Source organism: Melanotaenia boesemani, chromosome 4 (assembly GCF_017639745.1).
Source record: "Melanotaenia boesemani isolate fMelBoe1 chromosome 4, fMelBoe1.pri, whole genome shotgun sequence".
NCBI lineage: Eukaryota > Metazoa > Chordata > Actinopteri > Atheriniformes > Melanotaeniidae > Melanotaenia > Melanotaenia boesemani.
In genome coordinates, this window is record NC_055685.1 from 21,752,096 (window position 1) to 21,779,503 (window position 27,408).

General features: G+C 40.3%; 1 protein-coding gene across 3 annotated transcripts; it reads right to left on the reverse strand.

Moving 5' to 3' along the window:
• Positions 1–326: 326 nt before the first annotated feature.
• Positions 327–26,446, reverse strand: radil (Ras association and DIL domains). Of its 3 annotated transcripts, none has more exons than XM_041982282.1 (21): positions 26,144–26,446; positions 24,410–24,514; positions 24,012–24,126; positions 22,784–23,288; positions 17,934–18,041; positions 17,280–17,395; positions 16,981–17,157; positions 16,213–16,894; positions 13,628–13,758; positions 11,230–11,267; positions 10,934–11,085; positions 10,660–10,772; positions 10,191–10,304; positions 9,499–9,622; positions 4,571–4,743; positions 4,083–4,233; positions 3,348–3,574; positions 2,479–2,797; positions 1,661–1,713; positions 1,032–1,171; positions 327–788 (listed from the first exon to the last, which is right to left on the reverse strand). In XM_041982282.1, the coding sequence occupies exons 3-21, from the start codon at positions 24,093–24,095 to the stop codon at positions 689–691; spliced, it is 3,507 nt and encodes a 1,168-aa protein (XP_041838216.1). In that variant the 5' UTR covers positions 24,096–24,126; positions 24,410–24,514; positions 26,144–26,446; the 3' UTR covers positions 327–688. The 3 variants fall into 3 exon arrangements, with proteins under 3 accessions (XP_041838216.1, XP_041838215.1, XP_041838217.1); XM_041982281.1 differs by having other exon boundaries at positions 1,661–1,800; XM_041982283.1 differs by lacking the exon at positions 17,934–18,041 and having other exon boundaries at positions 1,661–1,800.
• Between the last annotated feature and the right edge of the window lie 962 nt (positions 26,447–27,408).

A 27,408-nucleotide genomic window follows, 5' to 3' on the forward strand; every position in this document is an offset into this window, starting at 1 on the left:
TGGAGCTTAAATGGGAGAAGATTCTTGAGTTTGCTTCCTTCATCTTTTTCTATCTACTACCTCACACAAAAGTCCACATTCAGTCACACAAGTTAGATGTAGGAAGTAGATGGTGCTTTGGGAGTTGCCAACAAACAGGTTTATAAAACATTTCACTCCAAATGCGCTGTGAAAAGACTGTGCTCGGTTTTTGTCAGAAAATGCTTTTAAAATTAAGAGGGAGTTTGGTAGTTATGTCTCCATCCTATTTAAATCTAGAGTTACTAACAGATATGATTATCAAATGGGTGGTTGAAAAAAAAATCATATGCTCCATGTGTTGACTGAGGAGTCTACTGTGCTTTAGGCGACATCGGACTGCATACAAGCTGATTAGCTCTCAAATGCTAATCAGTGAGGGACCTTTACTGTAGATTCCTTTGACATCGCAGCTGGTTTCACTTCTTGTCTGTTACACAAAGTCAGTTGCAGTCAGCACAAGGGATACGGGTCATGAAGCCTTCCCTCGAGTTCGAGTGCTTGTCTTTGTGCTCAGCTGAGTTTCACATTCATGTTCCATGTGGTGTAGGCACATACATGTGCTTGTGTGTACCCTGTTTATTAGTGCACATATCTTTATTCCTCGTCATCTTCCCTCCGCAGTTCAGTGTGGTGTTTTGTGCATGTCTTAACTGGGCAGCGGAGGTGGTCAGCAGGAGGAGGCGCTGATCTTCTCCGAGACCTCAGGATCGGATTTGGCTACCAGAAAACGCAGTCGGCCTCCTCCTAGACGAATCAGATCCACCGCGCTGTTAGAAATATAAAGGAGGGTTGTGTAGGTGGGGAGAGGAGGAGAGTCTAGTTACATGAAGCTCAGCAGAGACAGAGTAATGATAACAGGACATCACTTTCTGAGCTTGAATCAATCAGAGTAATCAATTGGCTGACAACAGAGGGTGTGGTTAATTTTAAGGGAAAACTTCAACCAGATCTATCATCATTCTTCTCCACCTGGACAGTTAGGAACATCACAGCTGTAACAGCCTTTGTACCTCTGATAGTCTGCTCCGATCAGACTGGTCCCATTTACAGCCAGGATCCGGTCTCCAATCCTCAGTCTGCCATCTGATGCGGCTGGCCCGTCAGGGATCAGAGTCCGGATGTAAATGCCAGGAGCATTAAGAGGAGTGTGCTGCCAGAAGGAAAGGTGTTGTGTTTGTATAGTGTGCATCCAAGTGTGTAAATGTAACATAAACCAATTTATATTGGATTGATAAGTACATTATAGGCGCAGGAACATTTGGATACAGTTCATTATGTTAGTATTTTACCAAAATTTGGGTTTATAGTGTTCGCAGTTTAAATAATTTGAGGATGTCTACTTTAGAGGAAGGATTCAGAAATAATTTTCTCGTAATATGTAAAACCCTCATTCACTGTGACATATACATTTGGTACCTGTGAAACCACAACATGAAGGGTAAAGGAAGTTGTATAGAATCATATGCAAATAAAGGTTAACTGATGCAGTATGATTTGATATAAATGAGCTTCACAATCTGCAACTTTTATTTTTGACTTCATTTATTTACCAGAGAAATAGTACACAAATGGCTGTAAAATGGACATGTCATATAAGATGAAAGGAGAGAAAAAACAAGCTTTTCTTCTGTAAACTTACCAGGCCATCTATGAGTCCCATGCCCAGTCCAAAGGGTCCCTTGTCCAGTTCCACTACAAACACCACACATAAGTCATCAGGAAGGGAAGGGGCGCCAGGGGAGGAGACAGGGAAAGGAAACTCACAGCCACTAATACACCCTGCAGAGGACAGACACCCAAAGGAACAAAACATAGAGACAAACACACACACAGGGTCTTGCTATGGGGTTGGACAAACACAAGAAGTCTTTATGTGCAGAAGACACACACAGGTACTGAGACACATGCAGAGGTACAGCTATTCAGCAGATATAATACCAAAAGGCTTATGACAAGAGTCTGCAGAGATCACACTACAATGTGCTAAGACTCTCTCTTTATCTGTTTTTGATCACTCATACTGACCAAAAAGAGGCTGTATAGTGCTGTCAGTATGTACTTTAAAAAAGCACAACTGAATAAAATCAGAGCAATGATAACTGCGTTGGTGTCTACTGTGGTGTGTTCTACCCTGCCAGCTCTCCCTTATATAAAAATATCTGTCTCTATGACTACCACTACAATATTTGAAGACAGTACGGGCTTGAGCTGTGCCACACCATGTGCAGCACTGTATGCACTCCATGTACTCTATACTGGTGTTATAATATATAAAACTATGCAAAACACTGTGATGAGATCAGTAATGAAGTGGATTGGGTGATTATTATGGTTCGATCAATCTCAAATGCAGTTTCCCTAATTTAAAAAAGTCTAAATGACCTCCCTTTGCTGACTGTGGTGTTATTACTCTGGTGTGTATAATTTTGTCAGCCTTGTCTATGTAATTCAGCTTACCCTCAAGTCCACTGGTGATGAGTCCATTGGGCTTTTTACATTCTGGTACAGTTCTGCTGGAGCAGCCGTTAGTCTGTACGCCAGTTCCAATGACTAGCCCTCCTCCTCCACCCTCTGGATACAGTGGGGTGTTGGGTGGGGTCAGGAGGCAGGATGGATCTGGATTTACTGTTCGTGAATGGTGAATGGTGCCATTTCTTCTGAGGCTCTGTGTGTGGGATTGGCCTAAAGGTCTGTCCCGTCCTCTTTCCTCTGTCGTCACCTCGTCCCCAGCAGCCCCAGAACGGGGACTACTGTGGGCTGGAGGTAATAACTCCCTCTGTGTTGTGATAGAGAAGACAAATTAAAAAAATATATATTTATTTATATATATATATATATATATATATATATATATATATATATTATGTCTATTATATCTATTAAAGATGCAATAAAGGATGCAATACATTGTCCCTAACCAGTAATAATAAAATAGTCATGATACACACCTTGTCTCTGAATGTAACATTAATAGATATGCAGAAAAACTGAATACATTATCAGAATTTCCACTTGTCAAATCTGTAAAAGCACATGTGTGCATATGTACATACGAGGGTGCTGTAACACTGGGGATTATGGTCTAGTCAGCCGTTCCCACTAATTAGACAGCCTTAAGACTAATCAGATTAACCATGATTTAACCATGTCTAGGTTTGTGTGTGTGTGTGTGTATACGCTTCGATTGGCTGGAGTAGAGGGTTTTGTCTTTCAGTTATGGGATTATGAAGAACCCCTCAACAACCACAGCTGCTGAGGCACATGGTCTGGATTACTGTTATGTGTGTATTTGACAATCCGTGTGTGTCTGTGTCAATCTTTCTGACCTGAGGGTCCGGCCAGTCCGCTGTGTTGGTTCCATTAGACTGTGTGTGCACACTGGGAGTGTTGCTGTGAGCTTGTGTCTTGGTGCGTAGCCCCCACAGGTAGTGGCGGATGTAGAGCAGCTGTCTGTAGATGCTGTCCTCCACACACTCGCTGTCCAGGTCCACTCTGAAGCCGGAGCTGGGCAACACTATGGGAGGGTGGTTCTCAAAGCTCTCCAGGAGGTCAACTAAACATAAACAAACTGACATTAAGACACATATACTCTCTCTCTCACACACACACACACAGACACCTGTCCTGTCAATATACTATTCCTGTTTGACAGCTTTCACACCCAACACTTTTAATAGTCTCAAAAACGTTCTCTACGTGTAATAAATTCAACATAAACAATGGTGCCAGCTGCAGCTTAGTTACAATTTAGGCACTGTATCAAAGCAAGTCTGGAAAATACAATTTTATTTATTACTCCATTGTCTTTTTTTGCTGTAGTATGTAGGATAATATCCGGGTTTGGCTTCTGAAATATTCCCAAAGTAAAATGTTCCTGTTTTGGAAATGTAGATAATAAAGCTGAAGTTGGGCACAATCAACCTATGTAACAAAGTCAATACAGCCAATTTCACTCAGATAGACACAATTAAACTGGTAATCTGTAGTTTGAAAGCATGATGGCTTTATGTTGTCACACTTTTTATTTTCAATGTAAAAATTAAAGAAATTCACACACATACCTGTTCTGTATATATACGCCTCGTCCTCACTGCTGGGTTGCCATGTAGGGACAGGGCCTATCTCTGCTGTGAGCTGGTACTGAGTAAGAATCCTGTGGAGCTGAACTGGTTTCAGAGTCGGGTGTTCAGTGGACAACGCTCGCCAATTTAACTGCAGACAGAGAAGAGAAATTTATCAGAAGAAACTAGAGAAGCAAGATAATTTTCAGGCTTAAGTTGTTTGCAGTGTGGTGCAGGACATCATCCATCAGCAGCTGATCAGAACACTTTTCTTGATGAAACATGATTCTGTTTGATGTGTGGTATATGGTAGAAAAAAATAATGACAGTTGGCCAAACTTAGCGATCTCGGGTACTTTGAAATACGGCACCATGTCTCTAAAAAACAGTGATGACTGTCTTCATCTTTGAGGAGTAATTATGATGTTCTCTAAACAAAAATAGGGCTAATCCTGAACCAGACTACATTGCATGTTTGTCTGTGTCACCTGTGTGAGCTGTTGTGGGGGTGTGGCCACTATGGAAACAGTACTGCTGAGTTTGGTAAAGAATTTTTCAGCCAGATGTCCCAGACTGGACCTGCTTGCCCACTCCATGACCATCCGCAAACATGCCTGAACCTGCAGCGCCTTGGAACGTTGAAACCATCCTCGAGAGGGACCTACACATAAACACACAAACAGACAGAAGGACATTTTTTTAGTCTAAAACACTGCAATTTTATTTGAGGGATCCTGCATGTCTGAGTGAATGGCAGAGTAAAATGCAAACAGAGTGCTTCTGTGAATATATGACTGTGTTGTTCTGTATGACAATACATACATTAATTTTTAATTAAGTTGTGATTGAAGTCGGTGAAACAGTAGCAACACCCACTATCTGCCTGCAGAATACAAATGCACTGCTGCAGGAGGACTCAGCTGACTGTTTCTATTTTACTGCACAGCCAACGAGCTACAGCCTGCATCTGTTTGTGTAATCCTCTCTTTCTATTCAACACATCAAAAAGATGAAAAAAAAATTGTGGTATGGTAAACAAGCATCTAGTGTTTGTCCGGCTGGTGTCCCATCATTTGTCAGCATGTTGTTCCATTGCCTGACTGGAGCCGTTATGCTTCCAATGTTTGGCATGCAGAATTTCTCATAAAGTCTGAGATTGTTATAGCTCATTTAATACCAACAGATTCTTATTAACCTTATACCTTTTTTCCTAAAACCTTTTTCTTCATATAGACATATATAAAAAACTTACAAAGTGCTTTCCATCTGCAAATGAGCCACAACCACAACTAATAGTACAGTAAATGCAAAATGCCATATTTAGAATACACCTCCATTTCTATATGCGGCTCTTTAGTTGCCCAATGCTTCATAAGGTCACAGCTGGTAACTACTTAACACTATCTAACCCTCTTGGGCTGGGCGATCATATGATCGAGCTTAATGATCGCAATCAGTTTCTGGTCAATTACAGTGATCAGCTGTGAGCCTTTTTACTAGATCAAACATGGGAGAAATGTGTGCAACAACAGCCAATGAGAGCCGACCTTTTCCTGCTCCACTCCCATAAGTTGCTTGAGAAATTGAAGTTAGGCAAACATAATGACCGAACGTGGAGCTGAGGGCAGCAAAATAGATGCCAGACATGACATCAGTTATCCTCAGAAGATGAGGTGACATCGGTTGTGTGACAGTGGTTTGGATATCTCCAAAGAAACATGGAGCAAATTAAGCCGATATGTAAGTTATGTTAGTGATTGGTGCCCTCAAAAAGCAGCAACACAGCAAATCTGTTGTTCTCTAAGTTCTCTCCTGCCAGTAAGTCAGTCAATGCTGACTCTTTTATTATCTCTTACTGTCCCTTCTTACTTTTTCCTCACTTCCTTGGATAATGTTCTCTTGTGTTTTTTTGCTGAATCAGCCATGGTGTGTATTAAAAAAGACAAGCGGGTTGATATCCAGTTGCGTGTGTGTGTCACACTATGTTGTAACTAGGGGTGGGGGTGGAAGGGGTGGGGGTGGAAGGGGGGGGGGAGTTTTTTTTTAGATTCATCAGGATGAGGACATGGCTAATCAATATACAAATGTTAAAATATCAATTCTTTAACCATTAATAACACAATATTGAGTAGCGCAAAGGCAGAACTGTACATAACAGACAAGATGGTAAGAGTGTGAAATCCAACTGGTAAGCTCTGAATTAAACGTGCGTGGACGCGCTTCGGCTTCAGTGGGTTGCTTCATTTCCTCTAAAAGTCCGGTACATATGATGAGGTATGAAAACAACCTCTAGGCTGCCTACAAACATTGCGCTTGTTAGCTTCAGCTGAATCAAAGTGGACTACAACACAAAGGGCATTGTGGGCAAATCCAGCCAAAAGAAACGCACGTCAGACAACAGGCATTTCTGTCCAGAAGTGTCTCGTCAGATGTGGAAGAACGCGGTAAAAGTTCTGATAGAAATATGGTCAGCCCAAGACCACTAAGATCTGATCCAGCTCCATGTTTTGCTTTGAGGTGGTGGAAACAGAGTGGTCCTGTATTAACCAATAATTGATTTTCTTTTTTGTTGTTTGTCATAACAAAATGAGAAACTATGATACACATTTCCACTTGGTAAGTAGTAGTGGTTAAGTAGTCACACAGGAAAAAAGATGCATGAATAATTGTTTTATAATTGCATTGCTGCAATCTGAATCATAATCAAATCATGATGTGTCCAAAGACTCCCACTCCTAGTTGTGATGTGCAGTTTCTCTTCCTCTGGACACTGCAGGGCAATAACGGCTCCAGGAATGTGCCTAATGAATGTTAGAGTATGATCAAAATGAGTTAGAGGCACAGGGTTTTCAGACTGGAAGCAATGAAACGCATGTAAAAACATATTGCATAGAACAAATATATTAGACTATGCTATTATTTTTTTAAAAAACTGGAATTTATTTTTAGCTAGGCTAAATAAAAGTTACAGTTTTTGCACCATTAGCAAAATACGGAAAAATTTGTTAAAGTTCCAATGCGCAAAACAGACATTTCATCTACCAAAGAGAAAGACAATAAAATAAGATGAGGCATTTCTTGCCCTAGGCTTGACCAGGTAATGGTCAAGTAAAATTAATTTAGGGTGGCAGTAGCTGAGGATTAAGAGCAGTCGTCTGCTAACCAGAAAGGCGATGGTTCAATTCCAGGCTTCCCCGGACTCCATTTGAAAAGTGTCTTTGAGCAAGACATTGAACCCCACGATGCCTCCTGATGTGTTTATTATGTGTGTTAGAGCAAAAAGGACTTAGTAGGTAACCACTGAAGTGCTGTGTGAGTGCGTGCAGGAATGAGTGAATGTGACATGCAGTGTAAAGCACTTTGAGTGGTCAAAATGACTAGAAAAGTGCTAGTTACCAATGCTCAATGGTGGGTAATGACAGTATGTTGAATGTCTCAAAATATCAGCATCTGACAGTATGAAGCCAAATGAGTTATAACAGAACTTGGAGACTTCTCATCCTGAACACAAAGAACACTATAGCAGAGGAATTGATCATTCCATCTGCCAATGACATGGTTTTAACTATAACTGATGAAGTAGCAGCCAATAAACTAAAGACTATTTTGTGGTACATTTTTTTGTATGTTTCCTTATAAGGATTGGGGTGACTTGACATTATTTTTGTCAATGAAAACGGGGCCCTGCAGAAAAAGTTTGGGTACCACTGCTTTAACTTGATATCACTAGTCATTATGAACATTCGTTTTGTGAACAGCTGCTCAAGTACTACATTTGGCCAGTACTGTCTTGGTCTTTTTTGGCGCTGTAGGTGGCCATGTATTGAAAAGATCCTGGAGCTAAAGAGAGATACTTCAAAGCCAATTGGTCCAAAATATGTATCTTTGAGGAGAAAAAAACATTTAAATTATGACATTATTTTCAAAGGGACAGCAGCACACTGTTCAGAAGTGAATCTTGTTAATGAAACCATAATGACTTGTGGTAATGTTATAAGGTAAGTGCTTTTTATCTGTAATAAGCAGAGATGTTTTGGTTCCAGCATGTATATTTTTTGTTTTTGAATTTTGTTAAACAATAATAAAGAGATTTTAACTGAAGTGAGGCTTTTCCTAAAGACAGTGCTGCATGAAGCAAAAATGAGCAGTTCTGAACTCTAAACTCAACATCCACACAAAAGATCTTTCTACAAGTTCCATGTGACAAGAAGCTTGACGCAGACAAATTGGCAGCATTGTGTATGTGCACACTGCTGCCTGCACACACTTCAGATATTCTACCATATGTTTTGGACGTACACAGAAAAACCCTCCTCTCTGTAAGAGGCTTATGTCTAGGCATTTTGTAATCTATGTTTGAGGCATCAGACGAGACATCCCTTAACCTCTTGGTTGAAGGTGTGATATGCTTGATAGCAGCTGTTTTTTTTTTTTTAAACAAACATAAGTATACATTTAAATACAGAAGAGGCATCACAAATCCTCACTTTAATACTCCATACTATAAAGACATATCCATTACAATCTGTTTTTGATGCGCAAGATGTCAGACCATATTACATCTCCTAATATTGGTTTCTATCTGCTCAGCTATATTGTAATGCAGTGTGTATGTAGGCAGTGTTTTTGAAGGTATAGCTGAATCTGAGTGAGTGACTACATGTGTGTGCACCCAATGCAAACGTCAGCGATACCTGCCACAAACTCACTACCCTGTTTCCATGGACACCATCAGCAGAGAAATATCAATGAGCAACAAAAAGGGGAGCGAAGGAGGGAGAGAGAGCCAGACAGACAGAGTGGGGGAGAGGGTGAGAAGAGGGATGAAATGAGATGGAGGACAGTGTAGCTCCTTCGTGAATACAGAGGTATTTCTCCTTCCTTTGCCAGACATGTGGCCTCTCTTGTCTCCACCATGTAATGAAGACATATAGTATGCTTGTGAGTGCGTATGTGTATGTGTGGGGAAAGATATATAAGACAAGCTGACCGGCCTTGTAGATTTTGCTGGTGGTAAATTACTATTTTCTATACTTAGATAAGGTAATACGCAATTAGCACAGTCATCACAACAACTGCCTTAAAGCCCTTCACCCCTTGCTCTGCTTTCCTCTGCCATATTTCAGTCCTCCCCTCTCTGTCTCCTCTCCCTCACCTCCATCCAATTCAATTTTTGCTCCTCTTTGTCTTACATCCCCATGGCCAGATGGAAAGAAGGTAAGAAGGAGTAGGAGGAGGAAGGGGGAGAAACAGAATGCAGATCGGAGAAGGGCACTGAGGACAAATCAGGGTTAGTCCCTGTCAAAATGCTGACAAGGACACAAGGGCACTCATGCTCGCTCACCGTCTCTCACACTGTAGAAACCAGCAGGGAGGTGTAATGGAAGAGTGGTGCTGTGCATGTTTTTCGTCCTACCTTTGTCCATTAACTGGTTAAACAGTGACACATTGGAGAAGAAGAAGAGGTAAGCAAACATCTGAGCCTGGATCTCTGGGTGAACCTGGTAGCCTTGCAAAAGCTCCTGTGCACTCTGAAACACCTGCATACATAAATAATTATTATTGTAATAAAATACATACATTTTACCACTTCTGTGTGTTGTGCATTTACTAAAACACCTGTCACAGTACAATGTTGTGTTTCTAGCCATCTGCCTCTATTAACTGAAAATATACAATGATTAGTCACAACATTACAACCACAAAAGTTTTTGACCCTTCGCAGTATTGACATAGAACCTCAGGTGTCCTGTGCTGTCTGGCATTAGATTCTTTGGATGCTGCGAGTTTCAGGGTGGAACCTCTGTAGACCAGGTTTGTTCTGGAAAATCACTTCCACTCAAAAACCAACACTCAAAAATGTTCATGTTCTCCTCTCAGCTGACTTAAGAAGGTGTTTTGTTAATATTCTGACAGCACATGATAGTTGGTTAATCTAGTCAAACCACATAAATTATTACTTCAAGCAGAGCTGTAATCTGTGTGATGGGAGATTTGAAATATAGATTTAAAAATATACACAGACTAAATGTGACATTGCCCATCACTTTGACAGTTTTTAATTAACTTCATATGAACTGTGCTTTGGTATAAAATACACTTGCTTACCTGCAGAACCCTGCGCACGGGTTCCGGAAACCCGACTCCTTTCCAGCAGGGCTCTGAGCTGTCGACTGGGAATGGATTACAGTCTAACAAACCTGGTAACACCACATAAAGAGCCTGGACACACACAAATACAGAAATATATCATGATGAAAGTGATCCAAAATTATAGAAGTCTAATTTAAAAAAAAAAAAAAACACACACACACAAAACACTGCTGCTGACCAAAGTACAGCACATTAAGAATGATAGGTCTTCCGAATACAGAATAAAATAACCTTTACAATGTCTTACCTCCGTCAGTCATTCATTGTATATGTCTGTGTCTTTGTGTGTGAGTGTGTGCATGTATGTAATTACTTAATCAGGCAGTCTGGTTGAACAAAGCTATTATTCATCCGGCTCAGTGTTAAAAACACAATAACTGGCTTTCTTATTATGAAGATGGTACAGACGCCAGTGACAGATTACCTTGGTGATATAGTAGACGCATTGCTGGAAAGTGTACATGATCACTTCTTCCAAGATAGTCATAGCCTCCTCATTGGCTGATATGGTCGCCGATAGCAACGACTCCTTTGACCCTTGAAATAGATGACAGAGACACTGGCACATTTAAGAGGTTTACAGTGAGAGAGAAAGTGAGGCCAGTAGCTGTGTCATTATCTACTGTATGTCAGCGTGAATAATGGCTCTTCAGCCAAGCTGTTTCCACACTCATCATTCAGACTTCGTGTGTGTGTACCTTGCAGTGTCTCTATGCTGTGTGTGTAGGTTGGTGCTCTTTGCTGAATAAAGTAAAGGATCTCAATGGAGTTGGACATCCAGAAGAAGATGGTCTGCAAGTCTGGGATCAAGTCTGAGATGCTAAGAAGAGACAAGGATGCAGGGTCCTGACTGTGGACATGCAGACACACACAAACAGGGTGACGGGTTAAACTTTTAGGGAGATATACTAATGCAATGAAAACACCATAAAACTGAAATATAGTGTGCATGCACTTTCTTTCTTTTCAACACAAGTATGAAAGTGATACTCACTGTTGAGCTTGCTTCTGAGCCAGCTCCTTTGTCTTCTCCTGCAAGGCATACAGGCACACACAGAGCAATTAAGTTTCCATTAAACTTTTAGGATGTGCGTAGGAGAACTACATTTCATGACGCCATTGCTAAGCTGCTGAAAGAAACAGAACTAAAAATGCTGGCAGAGCCAAATGAATACACTTGCACCCTACTGGCCATCAAGATAAAAAAAACAACTCAATCTTACTTTTAAATAACAAGAAGAGCTTTAATAAAGACAAACTACACTATCTGGCAGTTGTACAGTTGCATTCCTCTGTCAGCTAGTTAATCACCATTCATGCCTGTCTAGATTTGACATTAAACTGGATTTAAAATTTTTTTTTAGAAATAGATAATTTCACCCCATTAGAAAAATACATGGAAATTTTAATGTCATAACTATTTAAATTCTCCAGTTCTGGTCAAAATCTGACCTCTATCCACTAAATTCTAACCAGCTTTCCACCTTGTGTTAGGTTTAGGGTGAGGTTGCAGCCAAATATGATACAGAAAAGCTACAGTAAATCAGTATAGAAAAAAAAGAAAAATGAACGAACTGGAAAAAGGGTTGCTTTCGTGGCAGGTAAAATTAGTGTGAAAATAAGTGTCCTGTGTGTTACACTGATTTTTGCAATAAATACAGTTAAAAAAATTTTCTATTTCTTTAATTACATGTAATAATTAGCATGTTAAAAGCTTGTAAAACTGTACATGGCTGTGCGAGTCACACAGAACCCTTAGGCACATTTAATTTGTCTTATTTGTAGCTCTCCGTCTCCTCACTCCTCCATCCTGCTCTTGACCCAAATATCATTCATACCCAAGTGAATTTCTTTCCCCTAAAATGCACCTGGAGAAGAGAGAATTGAAAAGAGAGGAGGCTTGTTGAAGGAGCTGTGTACAAGAACACACCTGTGTACCTTTGCTGAAGTTTTTGGGGCATTTATGATATTTTCAGGAAGAGGGCACAATAATACTCGACTTTAAATATGAATAAAAAAAAAAGACTGTTGCATTTTAATCAAGCAATAAAGTGCTAAGCTGTAATTAAAATGGTGGTTAGAAAATGCAGCCGTGTCATACTTCATTTTTAGTTGATATCTATTTAAAATCATACTCTAAAGTGAGGACTGTCAACTTCTCTCTTCCCTCCTCCTGTTTGTCCTCACCTCCTTTGCTCACATCTCTGGTGGGAGGGCCCAAGATGCAAATAGTGGAATTGAGTGTGTGCAGAATAGGAAATGAGAAAATGAGCTTGTGTGGATTTATACAAGTGTTTGTGTCACTTTGCTATTTTACTACCAAAACACTAGTTGATGTTTTTTAGGTCACTGCGTCATCTGTGCAAGTTCAACAATTAAAAACAGTTGATACTAGATGTAACTCCAGTTCAAAAGAGAAATTTGTACATGTTTGTAGCTACTCCTTCTTTACATTTTTCTGTTTGTAAATGGCACGTGTAAGTTTTATCCTCAACTCTGTGATTAGAATTTTTTTGTCTCACTGTATGACAATACTCTCTGCAGCTGGGAGACTCAAAGTCTTGGTTTGCAGCCATGGTTTTCATTATCCTTTTTTTTTTTTTTGTTTATTTGTATAGCTAAGCTTTCTGTAACCAGGCCACTGCATCAAACACCTAATAAACAGCTTTAAAGGTGGTTTTTAAATTTCTTATGAATTCTCATATTACAAGCTTGAAAATCAACCTGTTGGTTGCTTTGGTGCTCTAAGCTCTATCACATGTCTTTATTCAATGCAAGATGGCAAAAATTATTCATACCTGTAAAACTGAGACTGTCAAACAGAATATCAAGCCACAGGAATCCCAACTACAAATTAATACATCAATGCTTTTTCTCAGTAAGCAATGCCAAATGGTTTGTTTGCAGTCAGTTGTTAAACTTTTGGTATGTTTTCTCTGTGGTTCTTTTTCAAATGCAATTACATGCACGTAAGCTATAAACCAGATATGTAAAGTCACTGGTAAGTGTTTAGTCTCAACACTGCTGCAGTGCTATGAATACAATCAAAGTTGGATGATAAATGTATAAGTAATTTTATTAAAATTACTAAAAAAGAGGAAATATGTTAAGAGGATATAATGTTTAAGACTTTTAACCTAAACATCTCTGAACATCACTACATCATACAACCACCTCTCTTTGGAATCAGGATACTTTCATAGTGGTAGCACAGGACAGCTCAGTAGGCACTTAAAACAGAAGACAGTGATGTTTGTGAGAGTGTAATTCAAAATAAAACACTTGATATGCCTCCTTAGCCAGCTATTCATCTGACCAGTTTCTGCCCACATGAGGTCATTTTAAGCAGAGACCAATGTATCACAGATACAGACGGTTACATAGACACTGACCCACGCAATGGTTTGGATTCGTCGGACAATCTTGAGCAGCAGTTTTCCAAAACTCCCAGGAGGGAATGTTGAGGCAGAGTGTTGTATGCACAGACACAGCAGGTAGGCTGGTGTCAGCTTATGGTCATCTCCTAAAGACAGAGGTTGAAGGATTGGTTTGAAAACACATTTTGTAATCATTTACTGGTACATGTCTGGGCTTGCAGGTTACAGCCTTTAAAATTCACAGTTTTTTTTGGAGTTACTTCCAGGATGTGACATCTCTGGAGTATTGAGAATAACACCAGTTACTATTAGTGTTATTTTCCAATATTAACTGGACTAAGTCCTGACTCTAAAAAAAGACAATGCCAAGTAAATAATAGGCTACTTTCTGTTATTTTACATGAATTAGGTCATTTTCACAGTAAGCAATGATCAGGTTGAGCCATGAGGAATATAACTCCTCATAGCTTAATAATGAGGAGTATATGGAGTATATACTGGGAGGACTATCCCAGTCATATTCATAAATAAATAAATAAAGTAGTGCTGGGCACGTTAACGCGTTAATCACGCGCTAACGCAACGCTTAATTAAAGCCGTTAATTTTTTTTTTTTTTTGCTGGCTGCTGGCTTTGATGACAGAAACATGGCGTCCCTGTCTTTCTTCCCTGCTGCAGCGGTGCGTCTGATGTAATCAGGAGAGAGCGGGTTTATTAAAATGAAGAGACGTTTTCTGTCTCAAACTTAAGAAAGAAGAAGAAAAACTGACGTTTCTCTTTGTCTGTCAATGCAGATGGCAGAACATCGGGATTTTTGGACGGGAAACTGCTCCCAGAAGATGATAAATTTTTTTTTAATTATTATTATTTTTAATAAATGTGGTTGTAATTTATGCAAGAGAGCAAAGGTAAGACATGCTTTCTGACTTTTACAAATGTGAAGCATAAATCGGGCCTTCTTCTGTTTCTGGTTTGGTGAATCTTGGTCATAGCGAGATGAAACTTCCAGCTGTGGAATCTGTGAGATGTGAGCTTTCAGTAGAGGAGTCGTTTGTTTGTGTTCATGGGGAGACATCATCTGTGTTTACATATTTTTCGTACTTTGTGTACCTGGTCTTTGAATTGTTTGCCTTTTTAACTGTGTTTGGTGGTCACAGAAATGGTTTTGCTGAGCTGGTAGCTGAGATTCTGGACTTTCTGTGGATACCACACATGTTTATAGTTACATTTACAGACCTGACAGTACACCCGGAAACGAGATGTTAACCCCATAACCCCCGGTAGCGTTGGGTGCAGAGGTGGAAGTTATTGTGCATATTGTAAATATTTCTCTCTCCTCAACATCTAGAAGCTGTGAGATTCTAATCCTGCTTTCTGTCTGTTCACCTGATGCTGATATTCATCACATATTGTTCCTTCTATGTTTAGAGGGAAGCAGCTTCACAACTTTAAATTCATCCTGCAGACTTTGACCTTTTAGTTAGTAAATCGTGAACATTTCATCCTTCTTTGTCATAAATATGTGATTTTATAAATATATATGAAGAAATATTTTAACTGTTGCTGTTTAAAAACTGCTGCTAAATCTGTTTACGTGTTTTGTGCAGGGGTCTGCAGTCTTTCCAATCCAAAGAGCCATTTTTCCCTCAGCCATCTAAATATCTTTATATATATATACATATATATATAGGCCTTCTTTTAAAGGAAAGAGACATTTTCCCTCAGCCATCTAAATATCTTTATATATATATATATAAATATCTTTATATATATATATATATATATATATATATATATATATATATATATATATATATATATATATACATATAGGCTTTCTTTTAAAGGAAAGAGACATTTTGCGCATAACAATGCGATTAATCACAGCATGTCATGCCATTAATCGTAATTAAAAATTTTGATCATTGCCCAGCACTAAAATAAAGCAATATGACTGGAATATTTAATAAAAAACTCATGTTAACACCATAATCTGAATACTGTCTGACATTAGTCACGATATTGCTTTTCAAGTAAACACAGTTGATTTAACCATTTCTGGGAAGAGATGTTTCAATGAACTACATATATATTTTATATTTTTATAGAAACAGACCTAGATGTATCTCAGTGCTGTACCTCAAGACAAATAAAGCCTCTAACCAATTTTACTTCCCTCTTACACTTCATGAGGAATGATATTTTTAGATAAAATGCAGAGACACATGTTTTATTCAGTGTAGGAAAACCAAGAAGTTAGTTTGCCCACAGGCACTAGCATGCACACAGAGCAGCTGCTACAACACAGACCACGTCATATCAAATTATGAAGTTAATTCACCTCTATAGGGTTGTAAAAAGATTCTGAGGCTACTATAAATTGATATAGAATTGGATACTAATTTGCTGCAGTAACAACGCTAACAGGGTTATAATTTCTCTGACTTGACACACAACTTCACGGCATGAGATCGAACAGACAGACACTCAGGTCTCCCCGCTAGCTGATGAACACTGTTGAGTTCATAACACTGACATTTTATAAGTTCAGCTGACATCCTACATTATCTACAGTTTGACTCTGGAAATCAGTGCACGTACCTCCAGGTTCTATGAGAGACACAATTCGGTTCAACAGCTGGTCTTCATGAGCCTGGTCAAACTCCAGCTGTAGCCTCCTTTTCTGGCTTCCTCCTCCCCTTCCTCCTCCTTCACCACTCGATATGGGAGGAGGCCCTCCTGTTGTTGTCCCTACACTTCTAGGTTTCACCAGGTGAGGTTTGAAGCTACGTCTAACTGCTGGGACACAGGACACCTGTCCTGCTCTGTCCTTCAGCACAGAGCCACACATTTTACAAGTCTGAGCCCCGCCCTCCCCATCCTCCACCCCTGTGTCGTAAAGTTGTCCCAGCGAGCGTAGGCGTGCCAAGGTTTGAGCGGGCAGGGGCTTGGCCCCCGTGGGATCCTTGTACAGAAAGATGTAATGAGCTCCAAAGGAGAGAAGGTCACCATGTCGCAGTGTGGTGGAGCGCTCGCAGCGGGAAAAGTTCACCAAAACTGTGGCATTGAGAACAGGGTCAACATTAACACAGAATCGCTGACTCTCTACAGAGTCGTCCCCCTTGTTGCTGTTGTTGGCGTGGCGACGTGGTGCAGGGATTCGCCGCAAATGGCAGTGGAGAGGCAGGATGTCTGGAGAAAAGAGGCAGATGTTGGGACGGGCTGATGGAGTCTCCTGACCAACAGTGTGCTGCTCTCTGTTCAGCAGGTAAACCAGGCAGTCCTGCAACACACAGGACAGTAAATAGCACAAAATCAGATACATCAGAAGTCTTTAAAGTAAGATATGAACTTCCTGTCTGTCCTCACCTGCCGATTGTACCCCTGTAGCAGCAGGAGATGGGGGGACTGGTACAAAGAGTGTCTTACTCCTCCCTGACTCCCCTCCGCTTTCCTCCGACCACTGGAGGTTTCATCACGTTCTCGGGCCCTTAAAGGTCCTGGCAGGGTGGAGTAATAACGCTTGGGCTCTTCTCCCACTCCAAGCTGCAAATGCATGTGCACACACATAGAAACACTTATGCATTTAAGATTTCAGGCGGTTTGAAGACAACTCAGCAAAAAACAACAATCAATCATCCAAGCTGGGCGTCAGCAGGAGGCCCCACCTGGTTGAGGCTGGTTTCGCTGAGGCTGCGGCAGAAGGATGAGTTGCTGGAGCGGGGCAGTGTCAACGTCCCCTTTGCCCTGTTCCTCTGGAGCTTACGAGCCTGGGCATTAATATCTTAAAGAACAGCAAGCAGGAGAACAAGGAGGGAGAGAGAAGGGCAAGAGGATGAACAAGTGGAGAATAACAAAGAGTGAGAGGGAGACAGAAGAAAAGAATGGTAAAGAGTGAAAATGGTAAGTAAGCAACTGTGCTTTAACTTGTTGTGCCTGTTGTTAACATGTATGTTTGACACATGAGTGAACTGAGTAAGTCTGACTTAAGCAATTTCCGAGGCTGTAGTGACACAAGTGCATCAACATTCATGTGTGAGTTGAGTGGAAACCGACAATTAACACAAAACCAAGCTAGAGTGAATCAAAGTCAGATGATGTAAATGCTGGATGGAGCAGCATGTGTGGCTGACAGAAGTGAACCAGATGAAAGGTGAACTGAGCAGCTCATCGTGACTTGAACTAGAATATTTTGAGGCCATGCGATGGCTCACACAAATTTACTCACACACTAAATCACTGGCACATGGGGGTGACAACGCAGGTAGAGGTGGTCTTCATGGCAATGACTGACAGCCACCCTACCTGAGCCCATTCCCCACCTTTAGAGCTGGACTGTACCGCTCGACCAGACCTCAGGGGGGAGCTCCTGTGTTTGCCCAGCCCAGACCGACCCATTAAAGCCGCCAGGAATTGGGGGGTTCTGGGCCCTACAGCAGGGTGGGAGGGGTTAGTAGGGAAGCGGGGGGCTGAAAAAACAACCCCATACCCAAACATCAAGCACGGAAGTGCCTGCCCCAAAACACAAACCATTCACACACCACAAGGTATACATGCACTGAGGAGTGAGACATATCAGCAGTTAGTAGGGAGAGAAGCACAATTAAAGGTGTGAGGTTCAGGATTTTCCCTTTCAACACATTACTGTCAAATAAAGAGTGAAGAAAAAACTACAAAAAATGGCCTTGCAAGTTGAGTTTTCGTTTGTGCCAAAATTCAAGATTATTGTTGCTTGCAGATACGTTCTACTAAGCAACTGAGCTACCGATAAGAATTTCCCACAATAGAATGGAACAAGCCTAGTAAAAATAAAATAAAATAAAATATGTTGTTCATTTGCATTTTGATCATGAGATATATCACCTTGTATAGCTGGTGATTTGTTGCATTGATGATTTTTACATGTGGAGACAACAACCTAAAACATTGACAACCTGGACATCAGTACAATCTAATGGCTGAACACAACAAGACCATAAAAACTGATTTGACACAGAAACGTATCAGGCGTATCAGTGGACACAGTGTGCATATGAACATAATTTTGGCACAAATTAAACTCTTTAGCCCAGGGATCTCCAACTCCGATTCTTGTGAGCTACTGTCCTATAGGTTTTAGATGTTTCCCTACTACAACACACATCACTGAAAATTAAATGTTCTGCACAAACCTGTTAATCACCCATTGACTTCAGTCAGGTATGTTGCAGCAGGGAACCATCTAAAACCTTTGAGATAGTAGTTCACAATGACCGGAGTAGAGATTCCTGCCTTAGACGATGTGACTAAAGGATAAATACAATTTATTTGGCTGTGATGTGTTTATTTTGACAATGAAAATCCTATAGTACCTTTAAAGTGTGATCTAATTTTGTACAAGTGTATGTGACAACACAGTTCACACATGAGCATGCACACTCACACACAGACCAGGGGAAAAAATAAATAAACAAGTGGAAGAGAAAGATACTCCAGGGTGTGTGAGGTTTGTAAATACTATAACACAAGAGAAAAAAGGTTAGTGTGAATATGAAAACATGTTTACACATGTACTAGTTGATAAGCCGTTTTTATCACTGAAAGTATTCTTTGCTGTCTTAACATTACAAAAAGATGTTCATGTTTCAGTTTAACCAAAATGTCTATAAAAACAGCAAAGAATGCTTCTACAGGATAAGCTGGTCATAGCATACATTTCATTCAACAAGCACATGAAAATCCTAATACCAATGCTAAACTGATCCTGTAAAAGTAAGATAGTTTATATGTTAAATGCCACATAATTTCATGAATGTCCACAACGGTAATACAATGGTGTACTCATTCATATACCTAAAACACTGCACTTTATTCTCTGTTGATCTTAAGTAAGCTGTCTTATTGTAAATATTCACAACAGCTAGAAATTACCTCACTAAATCCACAATTTTCACAAGTGTGCTCATAAAAACGTAAACCACTTAATATGCCGACTTTGTGGACAAATAAGGGCAAATTCTCTATTCCCCCCCCTCTCGCTCTCTCTCTCTGTACTGCTTGGTTCAATATGGGTCGCGGGTAAGCTGGAGCCTATCCCAGCATTAACAGGTGAGAGGCAGGGTGAACCCTGGACAGGTACACCAGCAAATTTTTCTTTGACTGGTTTGGAAAATAGACTGAACAGGTGCCAAAACGCGTCATCACAGGCTATACTGCACATTGCTGTAATTAAGTTGAAGCACCTACCCTAACTTGAAACAAACCTCAGCAGAAGTTGACAGATCACAAAGAGTAAGTTTTTAACTATGACATTAACCAAAGTAGAAAACATGATGATGGGAATATTGAACCAAAGCAGTCACAGCCTCACCAGTCTAAACAAATCTGCTGCTGCCCCTTAACAGATTTGTCACAGTTTAGTAAAAGCGAAGATGATATACAACTCACCAGCATCATCTGGAGAACAACACGTTTGTTTGTGCAACATTTCTTCATATATCTTTATATCTAAACCCTAAATATTCCAGATCAACCGAGAATTAACTAATGTTTTTTAGAGGTCCACTTCAGTTTTCAGTGGAAAAACAAAACAATTACATGGCAGCATAGAGAAACTTCACCAAATTTGTTGCACCAAAACATTATTTTTAGATTTTACGTGTTAATACTTGCTGTATCAGACAACAACAGATAACAAAAAGCAGCACAAAACTGCACTGGCTGACTCTCTGGCTGGCAAAGAAGTGATTATACCAACCAAAGCATCATGACTTTCTCCGTAACAAACCCCGGTGTAGCTGAGAAGTGCAATGTGACTATGAGGCTAAAAATATTTACTTCATCTCTCTGAAAACCACCACATCTAAGCTATTATTAAATTAAACATTGGCAATGTGCAAACTTGTCATTAATCAGCTACTCATAAAGGGTCACGTTATGGTTCCAAAAAAACATATTCAGAGACATATTGTGAATGAGTGATGATATGCTGTATAGCAGATCTAAAGTAACAAAGTTGTTTTCTTAAGTTACTGAATAAGAAAACTGAGTGAGTCATTTTCAGGTTGTTGTGGCTTTGTGTTTGACTTCATTAGGAAATGAGATCATGTGACTCTGTCATTCATAAAAATGCCTAAGAGCCCACACCAACATACAGTACACCAACATACAGTACACTCTGGTTTCAAATGGTTTATTTTCAATCAATCGACCAGCTGCCCATGCATTTCCAGGGCACTGTTGAGGTGAATGACATTGCCCTCTAAAATCACCGAACGGGCACCTGCGAAAGCCAGAAACAGCCCGTTCTCATTAGAGCCACATTTGGAATGGCTGAAATTAAGGACCAAGGTTGAATTTGGGGTAGTACACTTTGAAAACAATGTTGACAGCCATATGAAATTCTTGAAAAAATGTATAATATGGGACTTTTAAAAGAACAGCGTGGCCCCTTTAAGAATGTTTGAGCTGAAGAGAAGGAGAGACGCACGGTGCAGGGGAAGGAAAGGGGGACGTTGAAGTAGAGAAAGTTGCTGTAAGAAACTCCCTGTTTAGCGGTGAATGTCTTGCTACAAGTTTTAGCAATAAACACCACTCAACAGAGATGGGGACTCAAGTCAGGCTCGGACTTGAGTTGCACTTAAGTTGCATTTCAAGTGACTTCTGACTCGGCTTGGACTGGCACTCAAAATATTTGAGACTCGACTCTAACTTGCGGTTTATACCCTGTGAACAACCTTATTTTTTTCCATGATTTTCACCATGTCTAGTTTCTGTCTTAATAAAAAGGGACCAGTGTAAGAGCAGCAAACTGGATTGTCTGTGGTATAAAAATCCAACATGCTGGATCCACCACATCCCCTTACAGCCACCTTAAAACACACCTAGATAGGTTAGTCACTGTAATATTAATGCTAATGACCTTAGAGCCACAACGGTGTGCCTATTATATATATATATATATAACCAAAAATGTAAGCGTTACAAAAATTAATGCATTTAATCTCAGTTTCCAGACAACAATGAATGTTTGTCAGTGCACAATTTCCAGTAGACCAGTTAAATTGATGGACACCTCAGAGCTCTGCTACATTAGAGTTGCTAATTTAACTACTTTGGTGCTATATTTAGCAAGTTTTCAGACCCATCAATCAACTCTATTTCAAAGATGCGACTAAGCAACAAATCTCGCGACTTTTTCTGGTATTATTGGAGACTTTTGGAAACTGACGTGACAGCACATTTACGTCTTCTCAATGAGCAGCGCTTCCGCAGGCCCCTCCCTGGTCCATTAGCGCCCACAGCTGCAGTCAGAACAGAAGACGTTCACCTCTGCTCATTGACCAGACTGAAAATGAAACATGCAAAGCTGCTGCTGGCTGATCCCGTCCTGGCATACCATCAGATATTAATGCTTATTAATGAAGAGTGTGGACGAAAACATTCAGAAAAGTTAGAAGTACTGTAACATGTTGTAGACTTTTAATCCGAGAACAGCCAGAGCTGTTTGTTAAAGTACTTAAAATGACACTTTAAGTCTTTTCAGTTTTGGCCAGGGATATTTTTCATTTCTTTCTCCACTGTTTTGAATTAAAATGCAATTAAATTATTTTTTCCAGACATTACTAGAGCTTGAGTTTACAATAATAATGTCTGTGTCTATTATGTGATTCAGCCGTCCACTAAAATCAATTTTAATAAAAAAAAAAAAAAAAAAAAGTTTGCTTTTAAAAGGCAAATATTGTTATGCAATTAAAAAGTGATTAAGATTAATTACAAAGCCTGTAATTAATTATTTTTTACTAGAGTCCCACCCCAAATATATATATATATATATATATATATATATATATATATATATATATATATATATATATATATATATATATATATATATATATATATGAGTTTGGGTCTAACAGAAACCCTGATGAAATACAGCATCTTCACAGCACATCAAAAAATACTGTAGACAGGAACAATATCCTCTCTACAGGATAATAGCTGTGACAAAAGCTCTTATTCTGCACCTCCACACATAAACACACACCCCCCCCCACACACACACTGCAGAGGAACTAACGAGCTGTGCTTTTCTGCTGAGTTTGACAAGTAAAGAAAGGAAGCGAATCAGACCAGCTGCTGTGTGTCTGTGTATGTGTGCGAGTGTTTGAGACGTTGTGCGTGTCCTCACCAGCAGTGATGGTATCCTTCTCCTTGGCGTTGAGCTCTTCAACCTCTGCTCGCCTGCGTAGCTCAAACCTGCGAGCATGTCCTTCTCTAGGTTTCCACAGCTCTTGGAGTAACAGCGGTTTCTCATTGTCCCCCAATGCTCGCAAACACTCAGTCCGCCATCCCCCTCCTCCGATCCCCCCTCCCCCCTCCAAACGTCCGATCACATCACACAGGACGTAAGAGTGGGCCGCATCCTTGTTCAGTGAGTAACGCTCGAGTGCCTCTTTCACAAGTTCCTGAGCACTGGAGCGTGGCGTGGCCAGGACACTCTTGTAGTTGGCACCAGCACAGATTTCATCTCCAAAAATCTTCAGCACTCCAGGGGCTGAGCTCTGCGTGGAGAGTTCAGCTGGGTCATCCGCCGGCCGCTCTGGGGGTTCAGTTGTGGAACGCCGGCCCCCGTGGGTGTTTGTTCCAGTTTCTGCAGGGACGCGGTCTCTGTAGCTCAAAGTACGGTACAAAACCTGGTGGAAAGGAGCAATAATGAATGCAAACAGGAGCACTTTATTACAGACACTATGTACAGTTTACTGTTTCTCACATTCTTACAATGGTGCACAAGTGAAATAATATTTTTGTCTACAGGGATGGTTAACTTTGCACATTACACTGTTTTTATTAGTTAGAATTTGGAGGTATCAATTGCTGGGATGAATAAATGGCAGCAACTGTCGCATATTCTTAAATTGCAGGTGTTTTGACTTGTCATTGCAGGACACACGCAGGTAGAATGATTTTGTCTCACAAAAAATAAAAAATAAAAATTCAAACATGATGATTGTCAGATGTATGATATACTTTCCATTTTACTTAAGCATGTTGGGACAAAGTGCACAGTTAAGGCATATGGGAATGTTATTAGTTGAGGGTAAAGCTCACTGTGGCACAACAGAAGTTATGGGATTTCCAACACCACTGGGATTCATCTTCAGGCCACCAAGAAAGAAAACACTGAATAATAATCCCTCCAGTCAGTTTTTAATGTCAATAAATCTGGACTAAACTCCACAATCAAGCCTTGGATGTGAAGAAATAAAACCAACCAACAAGAGATTCAGAGACTGTCAGTGATCCATGTAAACTGAGCCTTTGTATCTCTGCAAAATGTAAAACAAGTGAGTACTAATGTCATATTATTCCTATACATCTTTTCTAGCCAAAATCTAAATGTGTTACAGTGTATGTACCTGCGTAAAGGTCCTGCTCTGGCGTTTCAGGCGGTTCTTGGACGGTAGGGACATACTGGCCCCAGAGGAAGAACCGTAGAACATGATGCTGTTCTTGGCTTCACAAACTCCACAACTGGCAAGCAAGGGGATTAGTTTAAATACTTTGTCCTAATCTACTATATAGACACAAGAATAATGTGCAGGGTGGCAATGGATGCAAAGCTTCATCAAACAGTGAAATTATAGCAATCGACAAAGATCCTATTCAATAAAACCCAACATAAATTGAGTCAGCTCGACTGGGTTTAGTTAATCCAGTCCAATTGACTTGACTCAACTTACGTTGGCTAACTGAGAACTTTTACAGACTAAAAACACAACGATAAAGAACAAAAACTATGTGGTGAGTACAGTACCTTGATGCTGGGATGTATTATCACGTCTGTTTGTAGCTGCACCAGGAAAAGGTTTATAGTGGAAGGTCAGATGCTTTGCATTTCATTTCATTGTCACCTTTCACACTGGAGAAATAAACCAGAAGACATTTAAATATTAAATATTTAAGTATCTTATATTTTCATTTAGACTACATTCCTTGTTTTCATGACAAACTGTATCAACAGAACAACTGACTTTAGGGAAGTGAATCCATTTAATGTTCAGAAAGAAATCACCAATATATCAAGAGATCTGTATTGATTTTGCATTAAATGAAATGCTTTAACTGATTACAGTTCACATATTTGTATTCTCCATATTGCATGTTTTATGAGTTCTGGGTTCATTGAATCTCTTGAAGAAACTTTTTTATTTTAATTCAACAAACTAAATTTATGTGATTTTGCCACCAGATCACGTGATTTTTTTTCTCTCTTTTTCCTTCCAGAGCACAGTAAACAAGATCCTAGACATACTAATTCTATTTTTCTACCATATTATGGGCTGATGGACCCTGCTGTCACATTTTCTGTTTCTGGTAATGAAGATTTTTTTTTTCCAAAGTGGCTTCTTCATAATGTATTATTTTGCTCGACTTTTATTTGTTATTGTTGTTTTTCAATTAAATATCAGATGTCTTTTCTTGGTGTTTCGTCTGCTCTTATTTGCACTGTGCATTGAAAACAAGTATTTTAATTAACAATAAAGTCCGTTTCCAGTCGTTCATCCAGGAGCCGCATAATGATCCATTTTTGTCTTTGTGTGAACTACAGTATGTGACCTTTCTTTTCTGCTGCGTGAGAAACCATCTGAATATTTCGCATCAAGTCCAGCAGCAGTTCACAGCAGCCCCAAACGGAGCTGTTATAGCAACTTGTGCGCGCTCACATCATACGTAATATATTTTCTACACTCAGTAGTTAGCCTAAAAAGTGGTGGGGCTGACACTGCAACACAGGGTTGGTGGGATAACGTGACTATTTTAAATGCCTGCTAATCCACAGTAATCTGGCTACTTGGCCGTAGTTAACTCAATCCTAGGAAAACCCTCCTGCGTATACACATGGGGGAAAAACACCGAGAGAGGCCTACATTTTGCATTAATAGGTTGTGTTTTGTGACCCAGGAGGTCGAGTTACATTTGGTATCCATGTCACACACTTTTGAATTGCGTCTGTCCTTGTGCACACTATGAGAAGGTCACAATTTACCACTGCAGGAAAAAGCAGACACCTATAATCCTATAACACCTATAATATCTAAAACTATTGGACAGAACTTGTGACTGCTGTGCATCTGCCCGTTATTCAGAGTCAGTCTGTTTACGACTCTGGACTCAGTGGTCGTCAGTAGCAACCGCCGTAGCAACAAAAGGAAGAAAATCCTCAGAAATTGATCCGCTGATGAGTCGTCAGGCGCGGCACTAGAAGCTCACAGCCTGGCCTCTGAACGTCAGCAGGTGTATCTAATCATTGTACACAGTTCATTACGCACAATCAGTTATCAATTACGATCAACATTATCAACAATTAAAAAAAAAAAAAAAAAAGGAAAGAAAGAAAGAAAGAATTTTTTTTTTCACTGTCTTGATGCTGAGAGCTGTGGCGCGACTTCCGATTAATAAAATAGGTCGTGGAAAAGTTGAGTGATTTCAGCGGTGACCAGCCCGGTCCCACGAGGGTTCTGCTGGTGTCTGTTGCTTTTGTACTCACGCTGTCTGCAATGCGTGGCTCCATGGTGCTGCTGGGGAATCCTTGGCTTCTCTCTCATTCCGTTACCCATTCAAAGGCAGAAAATCCCCAGCAGAATCGGAGAATAATCACGCTGCTGCTCTGTTCCTAACGACTATTTGCCGTCTGGGGCTCCCACCTACATCTACCAAGACAGCCCACTAACTTGGACAACAGCCAGCCGCTGTGGGCCCCTGGTCCCGTGCGTACATCTCCGCCGAGTGTCCAGCAATGCCCACAGCCTCCGGCAACCGCATACCCACATCCACCACGGCTCACTGCCGAGCTGTGACGGAAGCTCCCGAACACTCCACGCTTCTTCATCTCGGATACACCTGCTCTGGGTCACAAGTGTGCCCAGACTACGCCCTCTAGTGGACACTGGCGAAATGAGCACAACACGGAGGGGGGGACAGCCTCAAATATGTATTAATATATTTATATGAATAATATTTATTCATATATATATATATATATATATATTCTTTTAAATTTCTTTTATATATCAAATTGAGAAATTTACTAAATCAATTGCAAATTTATGCCACCCTGCATATTTTCAAAGATGTTAACTGCATTTGAGCACCATTTATTTCACAAAGCATAGCTGAATACAGTCATATAGATTAATATTCTATGATTTCTCTGCTTTAAGTGTATTTAACTGAAGGAAAAACTGGGTAAATGTATTTGTGTCTTAATTAGGTTTGTTTACTCATCGTCTTTTTTTTTAACCCATTGTTTAAACAAAGAGTGAACTATTGTTTAATGGCTGGGGAAAGAAGACAATGTACATGTCAACATATTTAAATTGACACATAAAGATGTAGTTCTAGAACAGTCCGGAAATGTTATGGAATGAATATGTGATATATAGACTTATTATTATCATTATTATTGTCCATCCATCCATCTGTTTTCTGCCATTTATCCAGTGTCGGGTCACGGGAAACCCAGACTTTCCTCTCCCCTGCCACATTCACCAGCTCGTCCGGGGGGGATCCCAAGGTGTTCCCAGGCCAGCCAAGAGATGTAGTCAGTCCAGTGTGTCCTGGGTCTTCCCTGAGGCCTCCATATCCCATCCTCTGGTGGGATGTGCCAGGAACACCTCACCAGGTAGGCATCCAGGAGGCATCCTGACCAGATGCCTGACCCACCTCATTTGGCTCCTCTTGATGCAGAGGAGCAGTGACTCTACTCTGAACCCTGTGGAGAACCCTGCGGAGAACGCTGTGGAGAAAACTCAT